This window comes from Scyliorhinus torazame, chromosome 4 (assembly GCF_047496885.1).
Source record: "Scyliorhinus torazame isolate Kashiwa2021f chromosome 4, sScyTor2.1, whole genome shotgun sequence".
Classification (NCBI taxonomy): Eukaryota; Metazoa; Chordata; class Chondrichthyes; order Carcharhiniformes; family Scyliorhinidae; genus Scyliorhinus; species Scyliorhinus torazame.
In genome coordinates this window covers 194,377,385-194,404,914 of record NC_092710.1, presented here as the reverse complement: position 1 = coordinate 194,404,914, position 27,530 = coordinate 194,377,385, and the positions used below count along the sequence as shown (strand labels likewise).

Below are 27,530 nucleotides of genomic sequence, written 5' to 3'. Positions count from 1 at the left end.
GGCATCATGCACACTGCCCGGGTATCGGGTGCAGACGTGCATGATGCGCATCTGGAGGTCACACACCAGTTGCACATTCATCGAGTGGAACCGCTTTATAATAATAATAATCTTTATTATTGTCACAAGTTGGCTTACATTCATAGAATCATAGAATTTACAGTGCAGAAGGAGGCCATTCGGCCCATCGAGTCTGCACCGGGCCGACAAACAACACCCTACTGAAGCCCACGTATCTACCCTATCCCCGTAGCCCAGTAACCCCCACTTAACATTTTTTGGACACTAAGGGCAATTTAGCATGGCCAATCCACCTAATCTGCACTTTGGACAGTGAGAGGAAACCGGAGCACCCGGAGGAAAACCACGCAGACATGAGGAGAACGTACAGACTCCACACAGACAGTGTCCCAGCAGGGAATCAAACCTGGGACCCTGGAGCTGTGAAGCAACATTGCTAACCACTATGCTACCATGCTGCAATGAAGTTACTGTGAAAATACTCTAGTCTCTGCACTCGGGCGCCTGTTCAGGTACACAGAGGGAGAATTCAGAATGTCCAATTCACCTAACAAGCACATCTTTCGGGACTTGTGGGAGGAAACCGGAGCGTCTGGAGGAAACCCACACAGACACGGGGAGAAAGTGCAGTCTCCGCACAGTGACCCAAGCGGGAATGGAACCTGGGACCCTGGTGTTGTGAAGTGCTAACCACTGTGCTACCCTGCTGCCTTGTGATGAGTGACCTATCATCTGCAGGTGCTCGTAGGGCAACATGCATCCCATTGATCACCCCCCAGATCTGGGGCATCTCAGTGATGCTGGCGAACCTCAGTGCCCGGGCCTCCTGGTTTGCTCTGTCCACGTTTAAATGGATGTATTGTGTCGACCGGGCATATAGGGCCTCCGTGAGGGTGCAGATGCATCTGTGTAACAGGTTCTGTGAGATCCCGGACAGATCCTAACTTGGCACCTGGAAGGTCCTCATGGCGTAAAGGTTCAGGGCGACCATCACCTTGACAGCGGGTGTCCTCCCCCATTCTCCCATGGTGCCAGGTGAGCCATGGTCTGGCAGATGCGCACTATCTCTTTGCTCAGCACCTGCTTCCTGTTTCTCTGGAGCACACCCCAGCTCGTACAGCTGCAGTGTATCCCCCAGGGCTGTGGCGACTAGGAGCAAGGCCACCATTGCCGGTTGGATTCCAATATTCACTGTGTGCAGGGGTCGAAAGGCCGACATGTTAGCACCCCTGCCCAATGAGGTCCAGCGGCTTACACGATGGCCCATGTTGACACTGCGGACCCTGCCACCACATGGCCCCATTCCATTATCCCTGCACCTCTGGCCCTGGTGCTTATCCCTGCTGCCAGGGGTACCATCAGCTGCCACTGCCCTTACTAGCAGTAGCGGTACCCTCCCAGGCCCCCGTCTGTTGCACCCCCTGAAGGGGCTATTGTTTGCGTTGCCCATGGGTGGACTGCGTGATGCCCTGCCGGCGGGTGGCGGCCAGTTGGAGGGGGACGGTATGACAGAGAGTGGGGTAGGGGCTGTGGTGGGAGAACCCATACAGCTGGTATCACCCTGCAGAACCATTGGCCAAGTTGGGTAGCCCGGGACTGCGCAGCAAGATAGCTGCCTTACAACCACGACAAAGACGGTCCATGCCTGGACACGGACCCAGTTCCATTGGGGGGGGGGTCACCCTGGCCCCACGGCCCCTTCCCCCCATCACCACCACCACCCCCTCCCTCCCTCCCCTCTCACAACCAGCCAGCCAGGCCATGTCAGGACCGTCAGCCATGGTGTGCCTCTCCGTGTCCTACCTCCTCTCCCTCATCAGCCACTGTTTCTTGATTTTTAAAAGCACAAATGAACCGCGCCGTTGGGAATTCCCCTCCTTGGGGCGGAGAATCCTGGAGGCCCCTGAGAGTACTGGGTCAGGTCCGCTAATAATATGCCAACAGTGTTTACTGTACGTGCGGAGTGGAACGCATTGACACTACTGTCAAGGCACTGGAGAATTGCGATTTGGCATGAAACCGCCACCCAACTTGATTTCAGCGTCAAAATGGATTCTCCGCCGCATCACTTTTCCCGATTCCGGCATCGACCGACGGAGAATCCTGCCCATAATCCTGTACAATTTTTTAAAAATTTGTTCATGGGTTGTGGCCATCACTGGCTGGGCCAGCATTTATTGCCCATCCCCGAGGTCATTTATGAGTCAACCACATTGCTGTAGATCTGGGGCGGAATTCTCCGCAATCGGCGCGATGTCCGCCGACCGGCGCCAAAAATGGCGCCAATCAGTCCGGCATCGCGCCGCCCCAAAGATGCAGAAGCCTCCGCATCTTGAGGGGCCGAGCCCTAACCTTGAGGGGCTAGGCCCGAGCCGGACTGATTTCCGCCCCGCCAGCTGGCGGGAAAGGCCTTTGGTGCCCCGCCAGCTGGCGCGGAAATGACATTGCCGGGCGGCGCATGCGCGGGAGCATCAGCAACCGCTCACGGCATCCCCGCGCATGCGCAGTGGAGGGGGTCACTTCCGCCTCCGCTATAGTGGAGACCATGGCGAAGGCGGAAGGAAAAGAGTGCCCCCACGGCACAGGCCCGCCCGCGGATCGGTGGGCCCCGATCGCGAGCCAGGCCACCGTGGGGGCACACCCTGGGGCCAGATGGCCCCGCACCCCCCACCAGGACCCCGGAGCCCGCCCGCGCGGGGACAAGGTGGCGCGGGCGGGCTCCGGGGTCCTGGTGGGGGGTGCGGGGCCATCTGGCCCCTGGGTGTGCCCCCACGGTGGCCTGGCTCGCGATCGGGGCCCACCGATCCGCGGGCGGGCCTGTGCCGTGGGGGCACACCCAGGGGCCAGATGGCCCCGCACCCCCCACCAGGACCCCGGAGCCCGCCCGCGCCACCTTGTCCCGCCGGTAAGAGAGGTGGTTTGATTCTCGCCGGCTGGGACAGGCATTCCAGCAGCGGGACTTCGGCCCATCGCGGGCCAGAGAATCGCCGGGGGAGGGCCCGCCAACCGGCGCGGCGCGATCCCCACCCCGCCGAATATTAGGTGCCGGAGAATTCGGCAACCGGCGGGGGGGGGGGTTTCACGCCAGCCCCCGGCGATTCTCCGACCCGGCGGGGGGTCGGTGAATCCCGCCCCTGGAGTCACACGTTGGCCTGACCAGGTATTTCCTTCCCTCAAAGGACATTCACATTGTCATTGCCACACAAACAAAAAAGGTTTAGTTAAAAGCTTTTCCTGAAATGGCGCTTCATAACTTAACAAGTTCATGATTATGGTTATAGAACTGATGTGATGGTTTGCATTGTGAGAATAGACATCGTTTATTCAAATGGAAGCTTTCAGCAAACTGGAGGTGAAGTCTAAATGGGGCAATCATCAGAACATCCGCAGTACTAATGCAGCATGCTGTTTCTAGGTGTGTACTGGCAAAATATATTTTAAGAGTACACCACACACAATACAGATCGAAATCGTAATGAAACATTCTGAAAATTCCTTTCTTGGGAAGTACTAACCAAACCCCACTGTCAAAGAGACATTTCAAAAAATACTTAATACTTTTTTCTATGCCTTGTCTCCCTTTCTCCAGTGATTCACATTGTTACCACTAAAATGTTTCATGAATACCTAATTTCCTGTAAAGATTTTTGAATAGAGCCGCCATAAACTATATAGAGAGTTCATTTTAACACTCAGGCATGGAATTTTGCTCCCAGGTTGGGAGCTCCGAAATGGGACATTTCCAGGCTCTGCCAATGCAGCCTGGGCGAATGAGACCCAAAAGGTTGCATTTTCATTCTGGGAGCACTGGCTGGATTAGAGGTTGGGCCCGCCGCCCCCAGAGCGAGTGCAAGGACTGCTGGGCGAGGAGGCAGGTTGAGCCGAAACCCTGACACTGTGCACCGGGTGCACTTTGTTGAAATTATTGAAAAAATAAACAAAAAGAGCAACCCTCCAGCCGTCGCCCACCCACACCGCCCACATACTTCCTGTGCCCCATTCAAGCCATCCAATGCCAACTCATTCCCACCATCATTGCCTCTCATACCCTCCATATTCTCCTCTACCCACTCCCCATTGGCCTTCATATCCCTTATACCACCTTTTGCCTGTGGCCACCCCCTTGAACCTCATATCCTCCATGTCCCTTTATGCTCTCCATTCATCCCCATCGCACTGTATAGCCCCTATACCAATTTAATGCCAACTCATGGCCACCATCATTTACCCTTTTCCCTTAACCCCTCCGTTATAACTCACCTACTGTCCACAATGGATAAACCTCAAGGGCCACGCTGGCATCAAATAATGGACAGTATTCCCCACCTTCCAGCCACGTGTTTCTCGGCAGCACAACGTTCGCTGGCAGCGGGATTCTCTGCGCCCGCCGCTGTCAATGTAAGCTTGGACAATCTATGCCACTAAAAGGTTTTAAAGTTCATGAACATTTAGTGGGAAATCACTGTGCAACCTAGAGCAATTTGTGTTTGGATGTGAATCAGTGTATAAATGCAAATAAAGAGCAACATCGTTTTAATTTGAAATTTCAAAATAGTGCATAAATCGCCACAAACATACTGTCACTTTTAGGAACTGTCTGCTGATGTGTCCTCTATTTAGAATAAATTACCACTCAAAATAATTAGCTGAAGCAAAAAAAAAAAATCAGCATAAGCAATTATAGTTTTTGTTTAGAACTGGTCAGGCACTGCAATATGTGATATAACGTGAAACATAATGAAAATACAATGCACATGCTCTCAATGTTGCTTTTGGAAACCAAGACACAACAGTTCAGGCACATAGCGTGGTAAGTTTCAAGATGGCAAGTTCAAGATAAGTTTCCAAATGCATCTCCATCATAATGAACATGTTTCGACCAAATGAACAAGAGGTCCGGCGAAGATGCACCAATCAGAACTGCTGGGGGGGGGGTTTTACTGGAGCAGGGAATGTCCATCATAATTTGTGAAAGGCACTTTTATTTACATTTTCCCAGGGATTCCTTCTGATCGCGCGATCCTGTTAGCACGAGAATACAGTTTTCCGAAATTCAGCCTCAATGATAGCTCAGCTCGGGTCAAGCACAAGTCTTCTGGATTTTTGATGCAGTCTTAACCATAGAAAATTGGATGTGACAGAGAAATGTTTTAAGACCCAGTGATTCACTCTAAATTACAAATATTCTCAGCTAAATATGAAGGAAAAAGTGGTGCATTATTTGAGCTCCCTGATAAATCAACTATTCTGTTCACTAGCCCAAGGCGGTGCTTGTAGCTAAGTACATTGGTACTGTCCTTCTGTGGCTGTATAGAAGTCCTCCAGAATACTCTGTAAATATTCAAATGTGGGTCTCTCTTCTGGAACCTTTTTCCAGCATTTAACCATGATATCGTAGAGTTCATCCGGGCAATGGTCAGGACATGGCATTCGATAGTCACGGTCTAAATTCCGAATCACTTCAGGATTGCTCATCCCTGCAGAAACAGGACAGCCAATAAATACCTTGTAGAACAACTGCTCCAGCATCTCACATGAGCAAAACAAAATGACATCTGAATTCAGGCTCCGAATGTCTCCAATCAATCAGATTTCATAAATGTCATCACTGAATGGATGCTGAAAAGTCAGCCCAGAAAAGGTGGCCCGAGATGGGAGTTGTTATGTTCCGTGGTTTCCCCGATGATGAAGCCACACAGAACATATATGTGTTAAACCAGAACAATGATGTCTTGTTAAACGCATGGGAAGATAACTAATAGGTCTATATACAAACAAAGTTATTCAAGTTCCTAGGGAGCTACTATAAGTGCGACTGTCCTACTACCCATCATACTATCAGCGGCCCAGTCACGCTAGTCACACGATGTATGTCTGGTGCCACCCACTGGCAGGAGGTCATACCTGTGATTACATACATTGATGAACCGCTTTATACATTTGTACAGTTATATACAAATATACATTTATGCATATCACCACAAGGTGAGCTCGCTATCCGCCCTTATCTCAACCCTGACTCAAATCCCAATAGATTTCAGTGCATTGCAAATTCATTGTGTTTAAATGAGAGTGGGCGAAGGGGCAATGGTGGCAAATGGCAAACTGGTCAAAACCCCTGCCTCAAAAACCAAGAGTTTCAGGACTATCACCTCTTCAGGTAGTCCAATTATGAAAAATGAGTGTTTGAGGACATGAGCATCAGTGTTAACAGTATTTTTGATAGTTACTATTTTTAAAAATAGTAACTAACTTCTCTCCAAGTTATTTTGCATGAAATATTTATACAAATTGACTGCAGTGAACTGTCATGTGTTTAACACTGTCATGTTTTCATTTTTCTTAGCTTCACACAAATATGTTTTCACTATATTGCACTTGATGCTAAGTATGAAGAAAATACACATGTGAAACTCAATGCAATATTTTTTCAATGTATAATGTATTACATCAGGATGAGGTGGGTTGAGGGATCACATCTGTTACACTTACTACAGCCAGGGAAAATTATTCACCAATCATTCAGTTTGTAATGGTGAATAAATGGACTGCATTCTGGATATTACTGAGAAGAATTTGGTTTCAATGCTCAGTTTGGGGTATCTTTCTTTTCTGAAGAACACAGTGAAATGTGAAATAGGGAACAATCTTTTGGTCCCTCAATGTTCATGGAACTCACTGATTCGCATTTTCATCAAGCAGGACCTTGCAGCAGGAGGGGAGCTATTCAATTCCGGAGCGAGTTTATTTTCCCAATATCAACACTTTGAATTGATTGATGTCCAATAGTAATTTTCAGTACATCTTTGAATAGAAAGTCTAATGTTCCATTGCATCATAAACACCGGCATGGACTGGTTGCGCCTATTGCTGTGCCGTTTAACCTTTGTAATCTGAGGGGGATGAAATGAGTGAGGTAAACTAAACAGAAAATGCCTAAATCACACCAGCCACATTATATTGCCTGCAGAGAGTAGGGTTTCATTTGAAAGAATTAGGCAGATGTGTATTTATATAGCACTTTCATGACCACAGGATGTCTCAAAGCACTTACAGCTAAAGGAGTACTTTTGAAACGTAATCACTGTGGTAATGTAGAAAATGCAGCAGGGCCCAGCAAACTCTCGCAAACAGTAATGTGACAAATGACCAGATAATTTGTTTACGCGATGTTCATCCAGAGGCAAATATTGGGCAGGACACGGGAGATAATTTCCCTAGTGTTGATCGAAATAGCTTCATGGAGTATTTTACATTCACCCAAGCGAGCAAATGATGCCTCAGTTTCATGTCTCATCCAAAAGACGACACAGAGTGCTGCACTAGATGGCGTATCAGCCTTGATTTTTGTGCTCAAGCAAAACTTTCTTTGTATCAAAGGTTAAAAAGAGATTTGTTGGAGGTATTCACAATTATGAAGGGTTTTCATAATGCATCACAGGGGTTGCAGCACTGGTCAGTGAGCTGGCAACTGGAGGGCTAAGATGTATTAATCACTGCCAAAACAAAGGGAGCAGGTAGGAGAGAGTTTTATAAAAGCGCGGTGGCATATTAGTACTGACAAAAGCAGTCGTGAAAGACAAATCCATTTCCATAAAGAGAATGGACAAATAGTTGAGAAGGAAAAATAAAGAGATATGGGGTGGGATTCTCCCATTCGGCGGCAGAGTGTCCACGCCGTCGGAAACGGCATCGTGTTTCACGACGGCATGAACGGGCCGCTGGGAGTACCGATTCTGGCCCCTACAGGGGGCCAGCACGGCGCTGGAGCGGTTCACGCCACTCCAGCCTCCCTTCCTGGCACGAACTGTGTGCCATGGAATCCGCACATGCGCAGTGGCACCGACACCAACCCGCGCATGCACGGTGGCCTCCCTCAATGCGCTGGCCCCGACGGAACATGGCGTGGGAGTTCAGGGGCCGGCGCGAAAGAAAATAGGCCCGGGGAGCGAGAGGCCAGCCCGCCGATCGGTGGGCCCCGATCGTGGACCAGGCCACATCGGAGGCCCCCCCAGGTTCGGAGCCCCCCCACCCCCCCCCTGGGTTCGGAGCCCCCCACTCCACAGTCTGCCCCTGACCCGCCGGCTGCGAGCAGGTCTGGACGGCGCCGGCAGGACTCTGCCTTTTTAGAGCAGCCGCTCGGCCAGCCTGGCCGCGTACAGCGGCCCGCGACCGGCGCCGCGCCAAATGCGGAGAATCGTGTGCTGGCATTGGGGCGGCGTGGTCCGGTTGCTGGGATTCTCCGGCCCGGCCCCGGGCTGGGAGAATCCCGCCCATGGAAAAGTGTAGGGAAGTACAGTTTTATACAGCTTTTGGGCCAGATTCAACTGCAGGAAAACAGAGACTGGTTTCAGGAGCATTGAGCGCTCCCGCTATTCGGTGGCACTTTGCCATTTCTTTTGGCCTCGGCAAGGAACTACCCATCGAGGCTGCACTTACATCATTTCCTACACTGACAAGCTCAGCTCGCCAGTACAGGAAGATGACTCATCGATAGGTGCACCATTTTTAAAGGCAGCCCCGATCTTATTGACCTCTCCTCAGCTACCTCACCGCTACTGGACCCCCCCCCCCCCGCACCCAATGTACCTCTTCCGGGGTCATCAAGCCCACCCCCTCATCCCATCTCTTATGGGCAAGGCACCCCAGGCCTGACCCCTGGCACAAGCAACCTGGCACCTTGACACTCTGGCAGCATCCCTGCCAGCTGGACACCTGACAGTGCCCGGGTGGCATTGCCATGGTGCCTGGGTGGCAGTGCCAAGTTTCCCGGGTGCCAGCGGGAATTGGGGGGTACCACCTTCCCAATGCCCCACTACCTGGGGGGGGGGTCTCTAATTGCGTGGGAAACCACCCCAGGTGCCGTTACGCCAGGTACGCACCTGTGGAAACGAGTGCTAAACGGCGCACTGGTGAGGTCTCACAGGGGCGCCATTAGGTCCCGGGTACCAGGAGAATCCGGCGGACATCTCGCCAGATGAGGGAGGGATCCAGATCGCGACATTCCACATGATTCAACGGTCTCGTCGCATCATCAGGTTGGGGGCAACAAGGCCGATAAAAATCGTCCTTTGTCTCCTTATTTAAGGAAGAATATCATTGCATTTAAAGCAGTTCAGAGAAGGTTCACTTGACTGATTCCTGGGATGAGGGGTTATCTTAACAGGAAAGGTTGGTCAGGTTTTGCCTCCAGCCATTGGAATTCAGAAGGAGAGGTGAGCTTATTCAAGCTTAAAAGATCCTGAAGAGACTTGACAGAGAATGTTGGGAGCATGTCTCCTTTGAGGGGAATCTAAAGTTGGGAGGCACAGTTTAAAAAAAAGGTCTCCCATTTAAGATGCTCGAAGAACTTTTTTCTCTCAGAATATCATTAGCCTGTGGAGTTCACTACCACAGAGAAAAGTGAAGGCTGGGTCATTGAATATATTCAAGGCTGCTGTGTTAGACAAGTTTTTGATTAGCAAGAGGGAAAGGGGTATGGGGAGTGGACAGGAAGGTAGTGTTGAGGCTAAGATCAGATCAGCCATGGTCTTATTGAATGGCAGAGCTGGTTCAAGGGGCCAAAATACCTACTCCTGCAGCTAATGTTTGTTTTCCTGTGAAATGAAACTAAGTGGAGAATAAGGTTAGACAGAGATGCCACAGGCACATTGGATTAAATTGCTTCATTTGTGCTGCAAAATCCAACCTGTAGGCAGATATTTGCTGTATCGTGTATTGTATGACTGCACATGGACAATGGAGTTCTTCATTTGTTTATTTTTACAAATGTAATGTATCTAATTTTTTTTTTCTCCAATTAAGGGACAATTTAGCGAGGCCAATCCACCTACCCTGCACATCTTTGGGTTGTGCGGGCGAAACCCACGCAGACACGGGGAGAATATGCAAACTCCACACGGACAGTGACTTGGAGCCGAGATCGAACCCGGGTCCTTAGTGCCGTGATACAGCAGTGCTAACTACTGTGCCACCATGCCGCCCGGCATTCTATATTCCAGAATATCCTGCACAAAAAGTCTTAGATATCCAGACACACACTTCAATCTGTGGTCTAACGGAGCCGAGAATAGTATCTATATTGCAGGCTTTGATATCAAAACCTGAACCTGTTTTAAGGTGCTGTTTCAGCTCCAGCTGAAGTGGACATGTCACTAATGCAGCATTAAATCAGTCATTTAATGAGTCGCACTTGGAATGCTATTCAACCGCTCAATCGTCAGGTTTTGGGGGACTGGTTTAGCTCAGTTAGTTGGATAGCTGGTTTGTGATGTAGAACAAGTCCAACAGTACGGGTTCAATTCCTGTACCGGCTGAGGTTATTCATGAAGGCCTCACCTCTTCAACCTTGCCCCTTGCCTGAGCTGTGGTGATCCTCAGGTTAAATCACCACCAGTTGGCTCCCTCCCTCAAAGGGAAAAGCAGCTATGGTTTTCTGGGACTATGATGACTTTACTTTAGTAGGGTTTTCAGATTGACTGCACACTGTCACTGCTTTCAGTTCAATGTAAAAAAATGCTACATTAAGGCCATAAAATGCTAATATTCTAGTGAAATCCCACACTACCTGGATATGGTACTCTTCCAAATGTTACAATTTCTGTTAAAAGTATTCCAAAGGACCAGACATCGGACTTGATTGTGAATGTGCCATAATTAATAGCCTCTGGTGCTGTCCATTTGATCGGGAATTTAGCACCTGTGAAGAAAGAAAAATTACAATGAAACCAAATTCTGCGCCCCCCCCCCCCCCCCCCCCCCCAACACAGTTCGCACTGCATTCTCTGAAGGATTTGCCTCATTAGACCTGCATTATGTGTAGGACTTGTGAGCAAGTGCAAGATGCCTATTAAGCCAGCTAAGCTAAAGCTTTTCTTTCCCACTACCAGTGAAGGTAGCTGGGTATCAAACTGGAGTGAGAGCCTGGGTGAATCTATCACCTCCACAGTACGTATATTGTGCCAATGCAGCTGAGGACATTAATACAGAACAAATCAATGTCCAGTCGGAGGTGTCCCTGGCCTGTATAGCTCAGTTACACACCAAAAAATGAACTGACCCACTGAAACACAGATGAGCTTATATTTTAATAAGCAGAATGACAATTATCTTCTCCTTGAGAGGTGTTTCAACAGGAAGACTCAGCAACCGGATAGTGTGTATCTGATAAACTGAAACATTTGAGGTGTGTTTTTTAATTAAAATTTTGTGTATATTAAAAAGAGCATAATTTTCCAAAACAATGCCAGTAGCAGATATACTACCTGTCACCACAGCACGCTAGAAAATTGTGGGTATGTTGCCTGCGATCATTTGATACACGCTACCAGCTGCTAACAAACCTATCTGAAATACGTATGAAAGGTTAGCTATAGTGGATTAACGTCACTATCCAATTTCAAATTGGACATTATCATGTGAGAGTACCTTTAAGAAATGGGTGTTTATAAATGGGTGTGTATATAAATATCTGTAGTGAGAGTACCTTTAAGAAATGGGTGTTTCTTACTGCAGTGATGTCAGAGAGTGGGTGGAGCTGGGCTGTCTGTCAGCTTTTTACTTTCGTTTTTGAGCAGGCTGCAGGGTGTGTTTTAGTTTCGTTTTCAGTGTTGGAGCTGAAGCCAGACCAAGCAGGTGTACTGCTGTTCTCTCAGCCATCAAAAGTCTATTTATGATGAATTCAGAATTATAAATGTTCTCAGTAGTGAATGTAAACCTAATGTCCTTCTGTTGAAAGGTGTTTTAAGTCTTATCGATGTTAAAAGGAAAGCTTAAAGGATTACTTAGTGTTGTATTCTTTGGGGGTTGTATTTGAATTAATGGTTGCTAAGATGTTCACTGTATGTTTCAAAGAGGTTAACATGAGTTTATAGAATAAACATTGTTTTGTTTTAAAAAATACTTGTCCTTTTCTGCTGTATCACACCTGTAGAGTGGGCTGTGTGCTCCCCATACCACAATCTATTAAAAGTTGTGGGACAGGTGAACTCCATGATACACTTTGGGGTTCTCTAAACCCTGGCCCATAACAACATTAACATTCAGAGTCTATTTTTAGGAGAATAAACCCATTTGCCCTCCTTTCCTAAGCTCACTTTTCCATTTCTATTATCTCTAAACACTCTTCAGGTCTTCCCATTCATCTCTCAGTTTGCAGACTGATTCACAAGCGTGCTTTCCCACTCACTGCATCTTTATGTCTTCCTTTGAGTCTTCTCACACAGCAGTTTCCTTTCCTGACACAGCTTTTCTTTTGCTAACAGTTCGGTCAAACATGCTGCACCATGCTTCCTGTGGCCTTGTTCAGGACCGTTGTTAAAAGGTGGGTTTGGACCTTGTGGTGCTGATACTGTCGTTCAATCGCTGGCGCACATAGTTGCTGTCTGCAGTCCACATCAGCTGTCTTCATTGCATAAGTGAACATCAATTGATTTGCATAATTTATTTGTGCACCAGCTCATCTCTCATGATGTACGGGAGACCAGGACAGGATTATCTGGCAGCATCAGCCAGTTTCCTGCTGGCAGAGAAGGATCATTGAGCACAGCACGGGGCGGGGGAGAACGGCAATATACTGTTCTAAATAGATAGTGAGTTGCTGAGGAACTTGTGAGTTGTAGGAGCCACATAATTGGATGGCTAGCTCATTTAAATAGAATGTGAGGCTGTAAAGAGACTCGCACACAACTTGTCAGCAGGCCACATTGAAGCGCCTCAAATATGTTGCAGGTCTCAAGCCTTCAGAGAGGAACATCTGATATACTTTAGGTCATCAGACATCCACTGGTGCAATATTCACCCATGTATCAAACCAGTGTTTTACATTTTAAAATACTCCACAATTAATCCACTCAGGTTTGGTATGGAGAACAATCCTTACTTAGAATAATCATGTATAGGAAGCATAAGACTCCATTGACGACAGGCCACTGTTCCAAGAATTTTTTTAAAAATATAAATTTAGAGTACCCAATTCATTTTTTCTAACTAAGAGGCATTTAGCGTGGCCAATCCACCGAGCCTGCACATCTTTTGGGTTGTGGGGGCGAAACCCACGCAAACACGGGGAGAATGTCCAAACTCCACATGGGCAGTGACCCACAGCCGGGATTGAACCTGAGACCTCGGCGCCGTGAGACAGCAGTGCTAACAACTGCGCCACCGTGCTGCCCAACCTGTTCCAAGAATAACTAGCTCTGGAAATAAACTGAAGTCTGCCACTAGGTATGGGAAGAGAATTGGATTAAGACCCCGTTAATCTCTAGCCCTCAGGTCTCCACTTCACAAAGATACATTTTGGGAAGCTGTCCTTTCAATGTGAAGTCTTCTTTGACAGAAACATGAGTTGAAGAATTAAAAATAGAGTTCATTAAGTTCATAGAGTGTGGCTTTAACTGGAGCAGAAAACATGCTGTAGCAATTGGCTCCATGAAGTTGATGGAAAGAAAGATCAGGTGGGGTATTAGCAGTCAGTCAATTTGCTGAAAAATAAAACCATCCGTCAAGCATCTCAAACAGTGGACCATCTGTGATACATTCTCCATATGGCAGAAAGACTTTCTCCCTGCCAGTGGTTGGCACAAGATGATGTGCTACTACACTTGATCAAAATACCTTTCAGTAACGTTCATACGTAATGTACAGCAGAGTCATGGAAACACCACCACCTGGAAGTTCTCCTCCAAACCACTCACCATCCTGACTTGGAAATAGAGCATCGTTCTTCACTGTCGCTGGTTCAAAATCCTGGAACACTCTCCATAACAGCCCAGTGGGTGTACCTATACCACATGGACTGTAGCATTTAAAAAAGGCAGCTCACCAGCACCTTCTCAAGAGAAATTAGGGATGAGCAATAAATGCTGGCCTAGCCAGTGGTGTCCACATTCCATGAATAAATTAGAACAATGACTTAATGGACAATGGGGAAGTGGAGTTAATGGAATTGGGGAAGTGGAGTTAGCGGGAATATAGGTGGAGTGGGGCTAATGGGAATATGGGGAAATGGAGTTAATGGACAATGGGGAAACTGAGTTATTGAGAACGGGGGAAATCAAATTAATAGGAACATGAGGACGTGGCGTTTTTGAGACGGAGGAAGTGGAGTTAATGAGACAATGTGGGAAGTGGAAGTGAAGGATAATGGGGCAATGGAGTTGAAGGGACTATGGGAAATGGAGTTAATGGGAATATGGGGAGTGGAGTTAATGGGACAGATGAGCTTCAGAACCTCTGAAAAGAAAAAGGATGCTAAATGCATTATGTACACTATTCATTCAAAGGCCTTAAAAACACACATCTCATTGAGAATGTGTAAATCCATAGCAATGACTCACCTTCACGTGCTGTGTATTCACTATCTATAAGCCTGGCAAGGCCAAAGTCTGCAATTTTGCAGACCAATGTATCTGCCACTAGAATATTGGCAGCTCGCAGGTCCCTGTGGATGTAGTTTTTCTGTTCAATATATGCCATTCCTTCTGCAATCTGAAAAAAAAACATTCCAGTGTCTGAAAGAATAATTCTTACAATCATTAGTCTTCAATGCATTTCTTGATATATTGTCAGACTTGGGATAATCTCCTCCCATTGACACAATGCTTGTCAGGCCAATTCCCCATCAAATTCCTTGCTGCTGAGAGATTAAACCTATGAATTAAACCCCACAAATCACACTCCAGGTCTGCAAACCCCTGGACATCCCTTGCTGGAGATGCCAGATCAAAGGACAGCACAAATCGTCTCTCACCCCCTTAACATTGGTTGGAGACTATTTCACTTGCAACTATGTCAGCTCATGGTAAATATGATGTGGGTGATTTTCCTGCAAACAACCTGTATTGATTTGTGTAAATGCTGGTGCACTCACATATCTGCTAGTCCGATCACTTCTCCTTATGTATCGTGCTGCGTTGTCTTATTCCATATCATATGAAAATTCTTGCTCTGACTCACGACGAATCGTGCTCAGCATCTTCAGAGATTTTTACGCACCTTCTTTTAATTTTTGCGGTCCCCACCGTGCCTCTCAATTCCTACTCAATTGGTGTAACCATTTCCTCTGATCAACTCGATATATTGTTCTTAAGCAAGTGCACTAAAGGTTACTAGTCTCAAATGCAGTGTTTTACCAGGTCTTGTAATTAAACCATTGATAATAATCTGTCTTGCAGAGGCAAGTTTATTTTTTTTCCTGAACTATCCAATCCAAAGATGTGCAGGTTAGGTGGATTGGCCACGGTAAATTGCCCTTAGTGTCCAAAAATGCCCTTAGTGTTGGGTGGGATTACTGGGTTATGGGGATTAGGGTGGAGGTATTGACCTTGGGTGGAGTGCTCTTTCCAAGAGCCGGTGCAGGCTCGATGGGCCGAATGGCCTCCTTCTGCACTGTAAATTCTATGAAACTGTATTCCTGATCAAAATCCTGGACCCCTCGCCCTCACAGTGCTGGAGGAGCACACAGCATTACCTCGACTGCAGTGGTTCAAGAAGACAGGTCATCATGACCTTCTCAAGGGAAATGGGGGATGAGCAATAAATTTAGCAATGACATGGGTACATCCCGTGAGCGAATAAATATCAAACATCATACTATGGCCTTGGCTAAAGCAGTGTATTTCCTTTTCACACACGGCTCCCAATTGATTTGTTGCTTAATGTATCTCCAGGACTTCACCCAGGCTTATTCAGATATAGGACATTCCGAGAGCTGGGATTCAACAGTGTACCCTCTACTCCCACTTTCCAGTGAGAGAAGGCAAGCACATATTGCAATTATTCCAGTATCCACAGGCATGTGGAATAGTTTTTTTAAAGTATTTTTACTCCATAAACTTTCAACATTTTGACAATTTGCACCAAACCCCAAAACTCCCCTACCCATTAAGCCCCCATCTCCCCCACTCCTTCATCAGCAGTCAACTGTAACCAACTCCCCAACATGCAAAATAAACAAACCCCAACTACTGTAGAACCCGTTACTACGCCCCCCCCACCAAGAGCAAATTTCACTTTTTCCAGGGCCAAAACCTCCAGTGGGTCCCCCCGCCGCCAAGGCACAGGGTGGAGAAGCTGACCTCCATCCCAACAAGACCCACCCACGAGCAATCAGCAAGGCGAAGGCTGAAACATCTGCCCCGTATCGGCCTGCAGCTCCGGTCGATCCAACATCCTGAATATGGTTTCTAGGGGACCGGACCCTACATTCACCAGGCTCCACATCCACATGCAGAACCACCAAAATGGTGCTGAAAACCGTCCTCCTAAACCTTTCCAACTTCAGGCAGGCCCAAAACATATGTACATGGTTCACAGGGCCCCTCCAATATTGCTCACAGACATCCTCCAACAGTCGGCTCATCCAACTGTGCACCGGGGATAAAAACGAATATTCCTGGTCCCTCGGGTGTAAAATTCTCCACAGGTCCACACCACTCCCCTCACCCCCCTCACGAGCTTGGCCAATGCCTTCAGGCCCCCCAATGGTGTCAGCAAGCGCGGCTGGGATCTGTCCACCCTCGGCTCCAACATTATGTTCCAAACCCATTACCCACTATCAACTCATGGGTATCCAGATTCAGAATGGTTCCCAACATTCTCTTTGCGAACCCCGCATCATCCCAATTGGGTCCATATACGCTTACGAGTGCCACCAACCTCCCCTCCAATTGCACCCGTAACGATCACATACTTGTCCCCCTATTTCCCCATCACCGTCTCCATCTGGAACCTCACCTGCGTGCCCACAAAATCGCCACCCCCGAGTCCTACTATCAAACCCAGAATGAAAAATGGCTGACTCACCCTTTCCTAAGCCTCATCTGATCATTCCCCCTCAGGCGGGTCTCTCGCACCATTGCCACATCAGCTTTTAAATTCTTCAAATGGGTAAAAGCTCTCGCTCTCCCCCGTCACATTCCAAGTCACCAATCTGACTGGCGGTCTCTCACCCTGCCCCACATGTCCAAAATCCACCTCCCCACCTCCCTTAAACCAAGAAACAATATAGAACCACCACCCATTAGGAAAAACAAGTACACATGTAAATAAACCCCCCCCCCATTTAAGAGACAGAAACAAAACCCCAATCCAAGTAGAAAACCCTCAATAAGACAATCCCCGTCCCACCAACCAAGTCCAATTCCCAATTTTCATCTCAGTCCCAGTCCTTCAGCCTTAATGAACACCTCTGCTGTCTCCAGAGCCGGCAAAATAAAAGTCCTTCGAGATGTGAGTCCCTCCCAACTTCGCTGGGTGGACCACTCCAAATCTCACTCTGCTGCCGTACGATGCCGCCTTCACTGGTCCACAGGCCGCCCACCTTCTCGGCAGCTCCGCCGTCAGCTCTTGGTGTATTCGTATACCAACGCCTTCCCACTTCACCTCCCGGCTCTGCTTCGCCCAGCTCAAAACCTCCTTCACGTGGAAGCTGTGGAAGCAGACGATGACCGTCCTTGGTGGCTCATTCGCTTCAGGCTTCGGCCTGAGAAACCGCTGTGTTCTGTCCAACTCGTAACAGGAGGGTTCTTCCCTCCCCATTAACTCCACAAACATCTTTGCAAAGTACTCAGTCGGCCTCGGGCCCACCACACACTTGGGCAGATCCACGATTCTTAGATTTTGCCTCCTCGACCTGTTCTTCAGGTTCTCCACCTTGGCTCTGAGACCTTTGTTGGTCTCACCACCTTCTGAAGCTCCTCACCCTTTGAGGCAAACTGGTTGCTGTGCTGCGACAGTGCCTTCTCCACCCGACTGACGTTTTTGTCACTGCCACCTTTACTGGGTGCCTCTGCCACCGACTCTTTAAGCTAATTCATCATCTCCCTCCGAAGTACCTCCAAATGTTTGGCAAACAGCCACTCGAACTCCACCGACATCACCGCTGTGAGGGGAGCAGCCCCTCCCGACGATCCAGCCCCCGCCATCTTTCTTCCTGCGGGACTCACAGCAACACTTACCGGCAGAATTTCACTCGCCCCCTTCTTTCCAGAAACCTTCTTCTGGGACTTCGATATTCCCCAACCTCCTTAATATTTCCCACATCACCTCATCCAAAAACAGTGCCTGAGAACTAGCATAAAAGTCCAAAAACCAGAGACTCTAGCAAGAGCCACCTAACGTGCGACCTCCACCTACATGTCACCACCCAAAGTCCCTGTGGAATAGTTTTAATAGAACAATCGGTCCTCTGGCATTGTTTAAAGCATTTTTTTTTCTTATGGTTCAAGAGCTTAACCTCCACTCCTCAATCAGAAAGGGTCTCGCATTTGTAAAGTCAATGAGCTAAAGAAGGATATCATATAGAAGTGCCCAAAAACAGGTGAATTTTGCAGGAGGTCTTAAAGCACAGGAGGGGTCCATAGAGACAAATAGAGTTTAAGGAGAGATTGCCAGACTGTGCATCTGAGGCAGCTGAAGGCAAAGCTACTAACGATTGGTTAGTGAGGAGAAAGATGTGAGAAAGCATAAGACAGAGAGTATAGGGAGAAGGTTCTAAAAGATTACAGAGGCAGGGAGGGGCGAGATCCTTGAGGAATGCCAGCTTGGAGAACACGAGTTATAGGCCTGGATGTTCATCGAGTTGGGCCGACTCCAGAAGCTTTTCAAAATGGCAGATGGGACGTGATTCCAGGGTTCCCACCTCCATTCTCACCGCTTGCAATTTTGATGGTGAGGGATAAACATGCAGACAGCAACACTGCACCCTGCATTCTAGACATGCTGGTTCCATTGTAGGGGTAGTTATCTCAGATCCACCATTTCAAGTCTTGCCATTGTCATTATATGTTTCATTGGTTTTATACATACTGTGTGAACGGGTATGGGGATTGCCAGGGGCATAGAAGAAACATGGTGGATCAGAGGGGGAATGAGGGATATTATGGCATGTGGGAGATAGCAGGCTTGGAAGGGGTAATAAAGCCAGAAAGTGCTGAAAAAACCCAGTAGGTCTGGCATCATATATGGAGAGAGAAGCTGAGTTAACATTTCAGGTTTGATATGACTTTTCTTTGGAACTGAAGAGGCAGAAATGCGCTGGGTTTTGAAAAAGGGAGAGGGCCAGGTAGAGAAAAAGGGAATGTTAGGGATAGCTTAAAAGGCAGGGAAGATTAAACTACAATGGTGTAATGGAACAAAAGGAAAAAGAAAGTGGGAATGTAGTAATAAATGAACAAAGCATTGGTCCGAAGTCGGTGTTAATAGCAGAATAAAGGTCTGCGAGGTCTGAAAGTAAAGTGGCAGACTGTGTTAATAGCAGAATAAAGGTCAGTGTTGACCTGCAAACAATACATGAGTACAGGCTACAGACTGGTACAAGGATAGTAAAAAGGTTATGGTCTGAAGTTGTTGACCTCAATGTTGAATCCAGAAGGTATATTCAGAAGTTGAGGTGCTTTTTCTCCAGCTTGCTTCACTGGAACATTGTTGTGTGCCGAGGACAGAAAGGTGAGTATAATAATAATCTTTGTTGTCACAAGCAGGCTTACATTAACACTGCAATGAAGTTACTGTGAAAAGCCTCTAGTCGCCACATTCCGGCACCTGTTTGGGTACACAGGGGGAGAAGTCAGAATGTCCAAATTACCTAACAGCACGTCTTTTGGGACTTGTGTGAGGAAACCGGAGCACCCGGAGGAAACCCAAGCAGACTTGGGGAGAATGTGTAGACTCCGCACAGACAGTGACCCAAGTTGGGAGTCGAACCTGGGACCCTGGCGCTGTGACGCCATAGTGCTATCCACTATGGTTCCGTGCTGCCCACATGTATAACAGCAAGTCATTGAAAGGGCATGGGAAATGGGTGGAAAGGTGAGAGATTGTAAAGGTTGGAAGCTAGAGGGCCTCTAAAACAACTAGGCCAAAGTACCAGGGAAGCAAGACGAGGCTTCTAACCAAATTGTAGCTTAAAAGCAAGTTGCAAGAGGGATAAAAACAGTGTGAAATGAGATATTGATAGGTTAAGTAAGTGGGCAAAAAAGTTAGCCAACGGAGTATAATGTGGGAACTGTGAAGTTCAGAACAAACAAAGAGTGCTATTTAAATGGATAAAAACTGCAAAAAGCTGAAACACAAGGGACTTGGGGGTACTTGTGTACAAAACACAGACAGCTAGCACACCGGTACAGCAGGTAATCAGGAAGGCTAATGGAATGTTGGTCCTTATTTCAAGGGTGTTGGAGTTTAAGTGTAGGGAGGTCTTGCTGCAACTGTAAAAGGTACTGGTGATACCAGGTCTGGAGTACTGCGAACAGCTTTGGTTCCCTTATTTAAGGAAATATATTATTTCATTGGAGGCGGTTCAGAGAAGGTTCACTAGGATGATCCCTGGTATGGAGGGATTGTCTTATGAGCAAACGTTAAACAGGTTGCAACTCTAGAAGAATGAGACGTGATCTCATTGAAACGCACAGGATTCTTAAGAGGCTTGACAGGGTAAATGCTGAGAGGATGTTTTCTCTCATGGGACAGTCTAGAGCCAGAGGGCATCGTTTCAGAATAAAGATGCTAATTTAAGACCAAGATGAGGAGGAATTTCTTCTCTCAGAGGGTTATGAATCTATGGAACTCTCTTCCATCGAGAGATCTGGAGGAAGAGGATATTTGTGGTTGAGATAGATAGATTCTTGATCAGTAAGGGAATCAAGGGTTACGGGATATGGCAGGCAAGTCGTTATGAGGAATGTCGGATTAGCCATGATCCTATAGAATGGCGAAGCAGGCTCGAGGGGCTGAACGGCCTACTCCTGTTCCTATTTCTTATGGTCTTAACCAGCCCACACCTCGGCATTTGCATGCCTCCACGGCCACATCCGAACTGCTTCCGGTTTTGGTGGATCCGAATCAGTCCTGCCCCCATCTTCCTAAAGCAAAAAGAGTACATGCAGCGGCCATTTCCACAGAGAGGGGTCTGCCGAGTCTGGAAATTCCCTGTTAACGAACATCCTGTCCAGTCTGGACTGACAAAGGCACAGATGAAATTTCAGTGGAAAATATGCCATGGTAGAGGCAGAGCCAGGCAACACGATCAAGGCCAAAGTCGGCAGTTAATGCGGTGAAGTGGATATGCGATTGAAATTCAACTTGGAGGTTGAATAAGAAACTCATGTTACAAATAGTTTGGTTCGGGCGGCACGATGGCGCAGTGGTTAGCACTGCTGCCTCATGGCGCCGAGGACCCGGTTTCAATTCCGGCCCCAGGTCACTGTCCGTGTGGAGTTTGCACATTCTCCCCGTGTCTGCGTGGATCTCACCCCCACAACCCAAAGATGTACAGGGTAAGTTTATATGCAACGCTAAATTGCCCCTCAATTGGTACTCTACTTTTAGTTTTTCTGCCAGAGCTAGGTCTTGACTATCTGGCAGACGTCACTTTGCACTGGCATCAACAGCTTATTTTTCTAGTTGAGCATAATTTAATACCACAAAAAACAAATTAATTGGTCATTCATTTCATTGCTGTTTGTGGCATCCTGTCTTTTGAAAACTTGCTGCTTAATGCTGATAAAAGAATTTACTTTTAGCCAAAGGAAATCTTTGGGGACTGTCTGAAATATATAACGTAGTACAGTATTTGGTAGGCAACTCATCTTCTCAAGGGCAATAAATGTTGGCCTTGTCAATGATGCTCACAACCCATGAATGAACAAAAACATTTACATCATTTTGTTGCCACTCAAGCCTCATTCTTGCCTTTCCTTAGAGTTCACTAAAGAAGTCACTGCCTTAAAACCTCATCCTGTAGCTTTTCTATGAATGTGCTGTTGTTTTCTTCAAAAGGAGAATCATTCATTACTTAAATCCAAGCATTACAATACTTTATGACAGATGGTCAAATTTCATCCAGAGTTCAAGAGCTTTTCTGTTGCCACATCAACCAATTTGGTAAATACAATGGAGTTCCATGTTTTGGACCATCAGCACTGAGAACTCTGCCACTCTGCAAACCATCGACAACGCGTTTCAAAATATTAAATGGACAGATGTCTGGAGTATTTTACTTCTTTACCTTAAAAAAAATGTGTTTATCACAGTGGAAAATAGAAGCAATTAATTCATTTCCTCTGCTGATCTCACAATTGATAGGAAGCAGTAAAGCAGTAACAGCATTCTCTGACTGACCACATCTTCCTAAATCTGCACCTTATCTCACTGGCAGTATACATCTAATTTTAGCAACATTGCAAACTATAGATAGATTAACCCTTTTTTTCATATATAGGGCAATTTTAGTACTCGATTGAAAGTAAACTTTCAGTGGATTCAAGAATTATAAAAAATATTCTTTAATTCCTATTTCTCACAATGTTAACCTGTTTAAATCACTCATTGACCACAATTGTGGGTGTCTGTCTGTCTCCCACTCCTACCCTGCACCCCTGACTATCAACAGCTGTAATAGTTAATTGACATGAACTAACTCTCGCCCCCACTCTCCACCCCCAGAAACCGACAACAGCTGGAGCATGATACATACGTGAATTACACTAAATATGTTGGGCTAATGGAAAATGTCATGTTCGAAGTGCAAAGAGATCTGACTGCAAGCATAGTTGAAGTCAGAACTTTGAAAATCTTATCTGTAAAGCAGGAAATCACCAACAGCCAAGAGGAAAATGAAGATTGTTCCTTATAGAAACTATTTGGACCACCAAGCCTGGCTATTTTGTTACATCAACCTCACCTTATCACTTCTGACTATATCCGGCAATCCATTCACCCTCATTTTAAGTTGCATTTACACTGCGATTGATGAGATGTTACATCCAGCAGTAAAATGCTATTTGCTTTTTCCACAGCCACCTCACATCGTTGGCGTAGTTTCAATAAGTAGCCCACTTATATACCCCAGGTCTTCTAGTATAAGGGTCTGGCAAATGTTGAGTTAATGTGGGACTGAGCCCACAACAGGACATTGACAGGATGCAGAGCTGGGCTGAGAAGTGGCAGATGGAGTTCAACCTTGATAAATATGGTGTTTCATTTTGGAAGGTTGCATTTGAATGCTGAATACAGGGTTAAAGGCAAGATTCTTGGAAGTGTGGAGGAACAGAGGGATCTTGGGGTCCACGTACATAGATCCCTCAAAGTTGCCACCCATGTTGATAGGATTGTTAAAAAGGCATATGGTGTGTTGGCGTTCATTAACAGGGGGATTGAGTTTAACAGCCGCGAGGTTTTGCTGCAGCTTTATAAAACCCTAGTTAGACACCACTTGGAATATTGTGTCCAGTTCTGGTCGCCTCATTATAGGGAAGGATGTGGATGATTTGGAGAGGATACAGAGGAGATTTACCAGGATGCTGCCTGGACTGGAGGGCATGTCTTATGAAGAAAGGTTGAGGGAACTAGGGCTTTTCTCACTAGACGAAGAAGGCAGAGAGGTGACTTGATAAAGGTGTACAAGGTGATGCGAGGCATGGCTAGAGTGGATAACCAGAGACTTTTCCCCAGGGTGGAAATGGCTGTCACGAGGGGACATAATTTTAAGGTGATTGGAGGAAGGTATAGGGGAGATGTCAGAGGTAGGTTCTTTACACAGAGAGTGGTGGGTGTGTGGAATGCACTGCCAGCAGAGGTGGTGGAGTCAGGGTCATTTGGGACATTTAAGCGACTCTTAGACAAGCACATGGACAGCAATAAATTGAAGGTGTGTAGGTTAGGTTGATCTTAGATTAGGATAAATGGTCGGCACAACATCGTGGGCTGAAGGGCCTGTACTGTGCTGTACTGTTCTATGGTCCATCTTCTATAGTGATGTAAGAGGGTACATGGCCCAGACCTTGGGTCAGTGTGGTGTCAAGCAGGGATGTTAAGCTTCTTTAAAATATATACTTACAAGTAGTTACCATGGATCTTTTTTTTGGGTATCAGAGCAGCCAGAGCTACACATGGGGAAGAGGGCCGACAGCCTACCTTTCGCTTCCCTAATCGCACGCCGGAGAATCCTGCTCGGCTGGCGATCGGCAGCTCCACCCACATCTGCAGACTGGCTCGCTGACCTCTCGGAATTTCTCCACCTGGAGAAGATTAAATATGCCATCCGAGCGTCGGAGGAAGGCTTCCTAAATGCATGGGGGCAGTTTGTCAACCTGTTCCAGAACCTGTTCGAGGCCAGCAACAACGAATAGGATGGGGAAACGGGAAAGTTAGAAAGAAAAGAGAGAGGAAAAAAAATAATAAAGACCGGGGGGGGGTAGAGGAGATAAGGCTGGAGGGGCATGAAAGGGACAACGCGGGAGGGAGGGAGCAACCCCCACCCCCCACCAAACACAGGGGAAATACAGCCGAAGTTGACAGGGGAAGAAAAGAAAGGGGGGGGACGAAGGGGAGAGGAAGGGGGGAAACCCGCCCCAAATAAAACTGACCATGGGGCACACAAGGGGGGTGGGGTGGGAGGGACCTCACGCGAGCCAGAGGGCGGCAGAATGTAAATAGGGGAAATTAAGGGCAGGACATAATACATAATACTGTATAATACAGTAAATAAACACCGCCAACAATGTACATAACTGTTTATAAATTTTGAAAATGCCAATAAAAAGATTTTTAAAAAACACTTCCAACACAATTTGGACGAACCCAAGGCACAAAATGGGTATCTTTGGAGGAATAGAGTTTGAAGATACATCGCTTCAGGCCTAAATAAAAAGTCCGAAGAAGGGCAAGTGAACATACTTCTTTACTCTACAGGGCCAATTGCAGACAACATCATTGCAAGACAGAGCATTAATGAGTCATTCACCAAATCTGAAGAGGTTTTAAAACGTTTTGACATTTATTTCAAAAAAATATGAGAATCTGTTGATTCCTTCATAAATGATCTCTACAGGATGGCAGAGTGTAGCAGTGGGTGCCAAAGGCGATTCGCTCTTTGACCACCTACGAGCTAAAGATGATCTAACCTTAGACAAGGCAATCCAGAAAGTTTGAATGCCTGAACTATGCAAGCAATACAGGAGAAACGTAAGGAGGGGAAGAGTAAAATATGGAACATAAGCCAACCCTCAGCAGAGTTTATCAGGTTATTCAGAGATAATCCACATCATGACAGCAATCCCTGAACCGTCCAGCAGAGCAACCTTGCCAACTCTGCAGTGCAAAGTGCGCTCACTGGAGAGATCAGCGTGTCCTGTGAGTACAGCCCTTTTATTGTAACGGAATTTCACACATGGGAAAACTGGGCAGGTCAAAACTCCAGAAACACACAGAAGGCCCAAAATGCACTAATCCACAATGTCAAGACCGAAAACCCAAAAGACAGAAAACATGGGGCTGGATTCTCCGCCCCGCCGCGCCACATTTCTGCCCCGACCGGCCGGCGGGATTCCCCGTTACGCCGGCAGGTCAATGCGGTTTCCCATTGTGGGGCAGCCCCACGCCGTCGGGAAACCCCCGGGTGTCGGCAAAATGGAGAATCCCGCCGATGGTTCTTGGGTGATGCCAAGGATTGTGGTTCTTCATTTTGGAATGCTGACATCCTTGCAAATGGTCGCCTAACAAATTTTAAATTAGATTCAGGTGCCAGCATAAAAATCCTGTCAGACAAGGGACCATGGTGCCAAGAAGGCTTTGAACAACGGACAAACCACTTTACAATTCAGGAGAAATCCGACTTCCAGTCATTGGCATGATCCTGTAACCACTGCAATGGCTGCAAACAGACCTTTGAGCTGATGTACATCACCTGTAACCAGCTTTTCTCTCTCTTGAGCAGGGACAGCTGCATAGTTTTGGATCTCCTCCAAACAGCAGAAGATGTCAAAACTACTACTGTCATTAGCCAACCACACCTGCACAGTCCTGAGTAGCCAAAAGCTAAAGAGTTTTCAAACTAGGACTTCAGGTTTGACCTCTCTTCTCTCTCTGCAGAGCAAGTTGTCCCATTCTCATTACAGATCTCAGAAAACTCCCAGTGGTCAGACCAGCCTACCAACCATGTGATAACCACAATGCCTCCAGTGGAAGCGGTAACAGAGAATGATCAGCAGTCCAAAATGCCTCAACCTCTAGCTACAAAGGTGGTACAGTTGCTCAACTCAGCAACCACCATGCACATACTGCAGCTACAGCCAACATGTCATGACCACAAGAGCTGTCAGAACCTGGTGGAAGTGTCCCACCATCAGCAACAACTAACACGAGGTGAGAATACCACTTCTCTTGCAGTGGGAACGCTCTTCCTCAGCCACAGAGGGCATCACGATGGCCCACACAGTGAAAGCACAGTGGAGATGTATACAATGTTCGTCCAGCCCACAAGAAATGATTTACAGTAGCAAACACTGATCAACGCAACTGCTTAACCAACCCAGCTACTGTTCAACATGAAGCAATGAAAGCACACTCAAATGCCAGTCTAACCTCCAAGTCAACAGAACAGCAAATTAGATATGGAAGGGTTATAAGACTTTCAGACTACCTGAACCTGTAAATTCAAGGAATTGAAGTGGGGAAAAGGGTATAATAGTGCAGTAGAGATAATGCTGTAATAGCAATAGTGTAGTAACAACAATGTAAATGCATGAGACTGATAACAATGTAAGACATGAAGTAAACTTGTGTCACTTCACATACATTGGATAGAGGCTTTGGGGGATGTTTAGTATAAGGGTCTGGCACATATCAAGTTAATGTGGGACTGAGTACAGGACCATCCACACAGTGATATAGCAAGGCACATGACCTAGACCTGTGTGGCGTTCAACAGCGACATATGAAGACCTTGCCATAGAGAGACTCCTTGTCTGTACCCTTTACTGCATATACATATATAATTACAGGTAGTCAATAAAGTTTTGTTGTTAATCTACTGAAGAATACAAAGACTTCTTTAAGTGACAGTGGTCAGCGATTTAACGGAAAGGTACTAAGTGTGGTAGCGAGTGGGACGTGCCGTGGGCTTCCTGACACTTGGGCTGGCGAGGCCATCACCGCTATAAAACGTTAATTGGTCCAATTATTGAGTCGCCACGGGCTTCATGCCACAAATAACTGTCCCGTCGGCTGATTCACTGGGACCGCGCTTGCCAACCCCTTGCTAACAAGGGAGAGCAGCACTTACGCCGCTCCTGCACAGCTAACCCCACACAGCTGGCAGCCATGCCACCGAGGAGACAAGCCCCAAGATTCAGGGATGCTGACCTGGCCAGACTGTTAGATGCAGTCGAAATCAGACATGCCCCACCCATGCCCAGCACCATTCCGTACCCCGACCCACCCAGGTCCAGCAGTGCCGCCGACGCCACCCACCCCTAGTCCCCATCCACCCCCACACTCCCCATTCCCTCCATACTCCCCATCGTCCCCCCCCACTGAAACACCCCCTCACCCCCTCTGTGTGCCCGCAGGAGAAGTGCCCACAACAGGTAGGATAGGGTCCATATGGGTGGCGGGGTGCCAGATATCAGAGTCCTCACTCCCTACAAGAAATGGTCTCTGGGATTCGCAGGCTGGCCGAGGACAGATCTGTTAGCGACGTAGAAGTTGGCGTACGGCGCAAAGGTGAGGTT

The 27,530-nt window shown here is 47.2% G+C and overlaps 1 protein-coding gene across 1 annotated transcript in view; it reads right to left on the bottom strand.

Annotated features, from left to right (window-relative positions):
* Positions 1 to 4,537: 4,537 nt before the first annotated feature.
* The window catches only part of blk (BLK proto-oncogene, Src family tyrosine kinase), a 195,283-nt gene continuing 172,290 nt past the window's right edge, over positions 4,538 to 27,530 (bottom strand). Inside the window, exons 11-13 of the mRNA XM_072499052.1 lie at positions 14,358 to 14,508; positions 10,589 to 10,720; positions 4,538 to 5,498 (exon numbers count right to left, since the gene is read on the bottom strand). Of these exons, the coding sequence (XP_072355153.1) occupies positions 5,299 to 5,498; positions 10,589 to 10,720; positions 14,358 to 14,508 (483 nt within the window). The 3' untranslated portion in view covers positions 4,538 to 5,298. The remainder of the gene's footprint in view (positions 5,499 to 10,588; positions 10,721 to 14,357; positions 14,509 to 27,530) is intronic.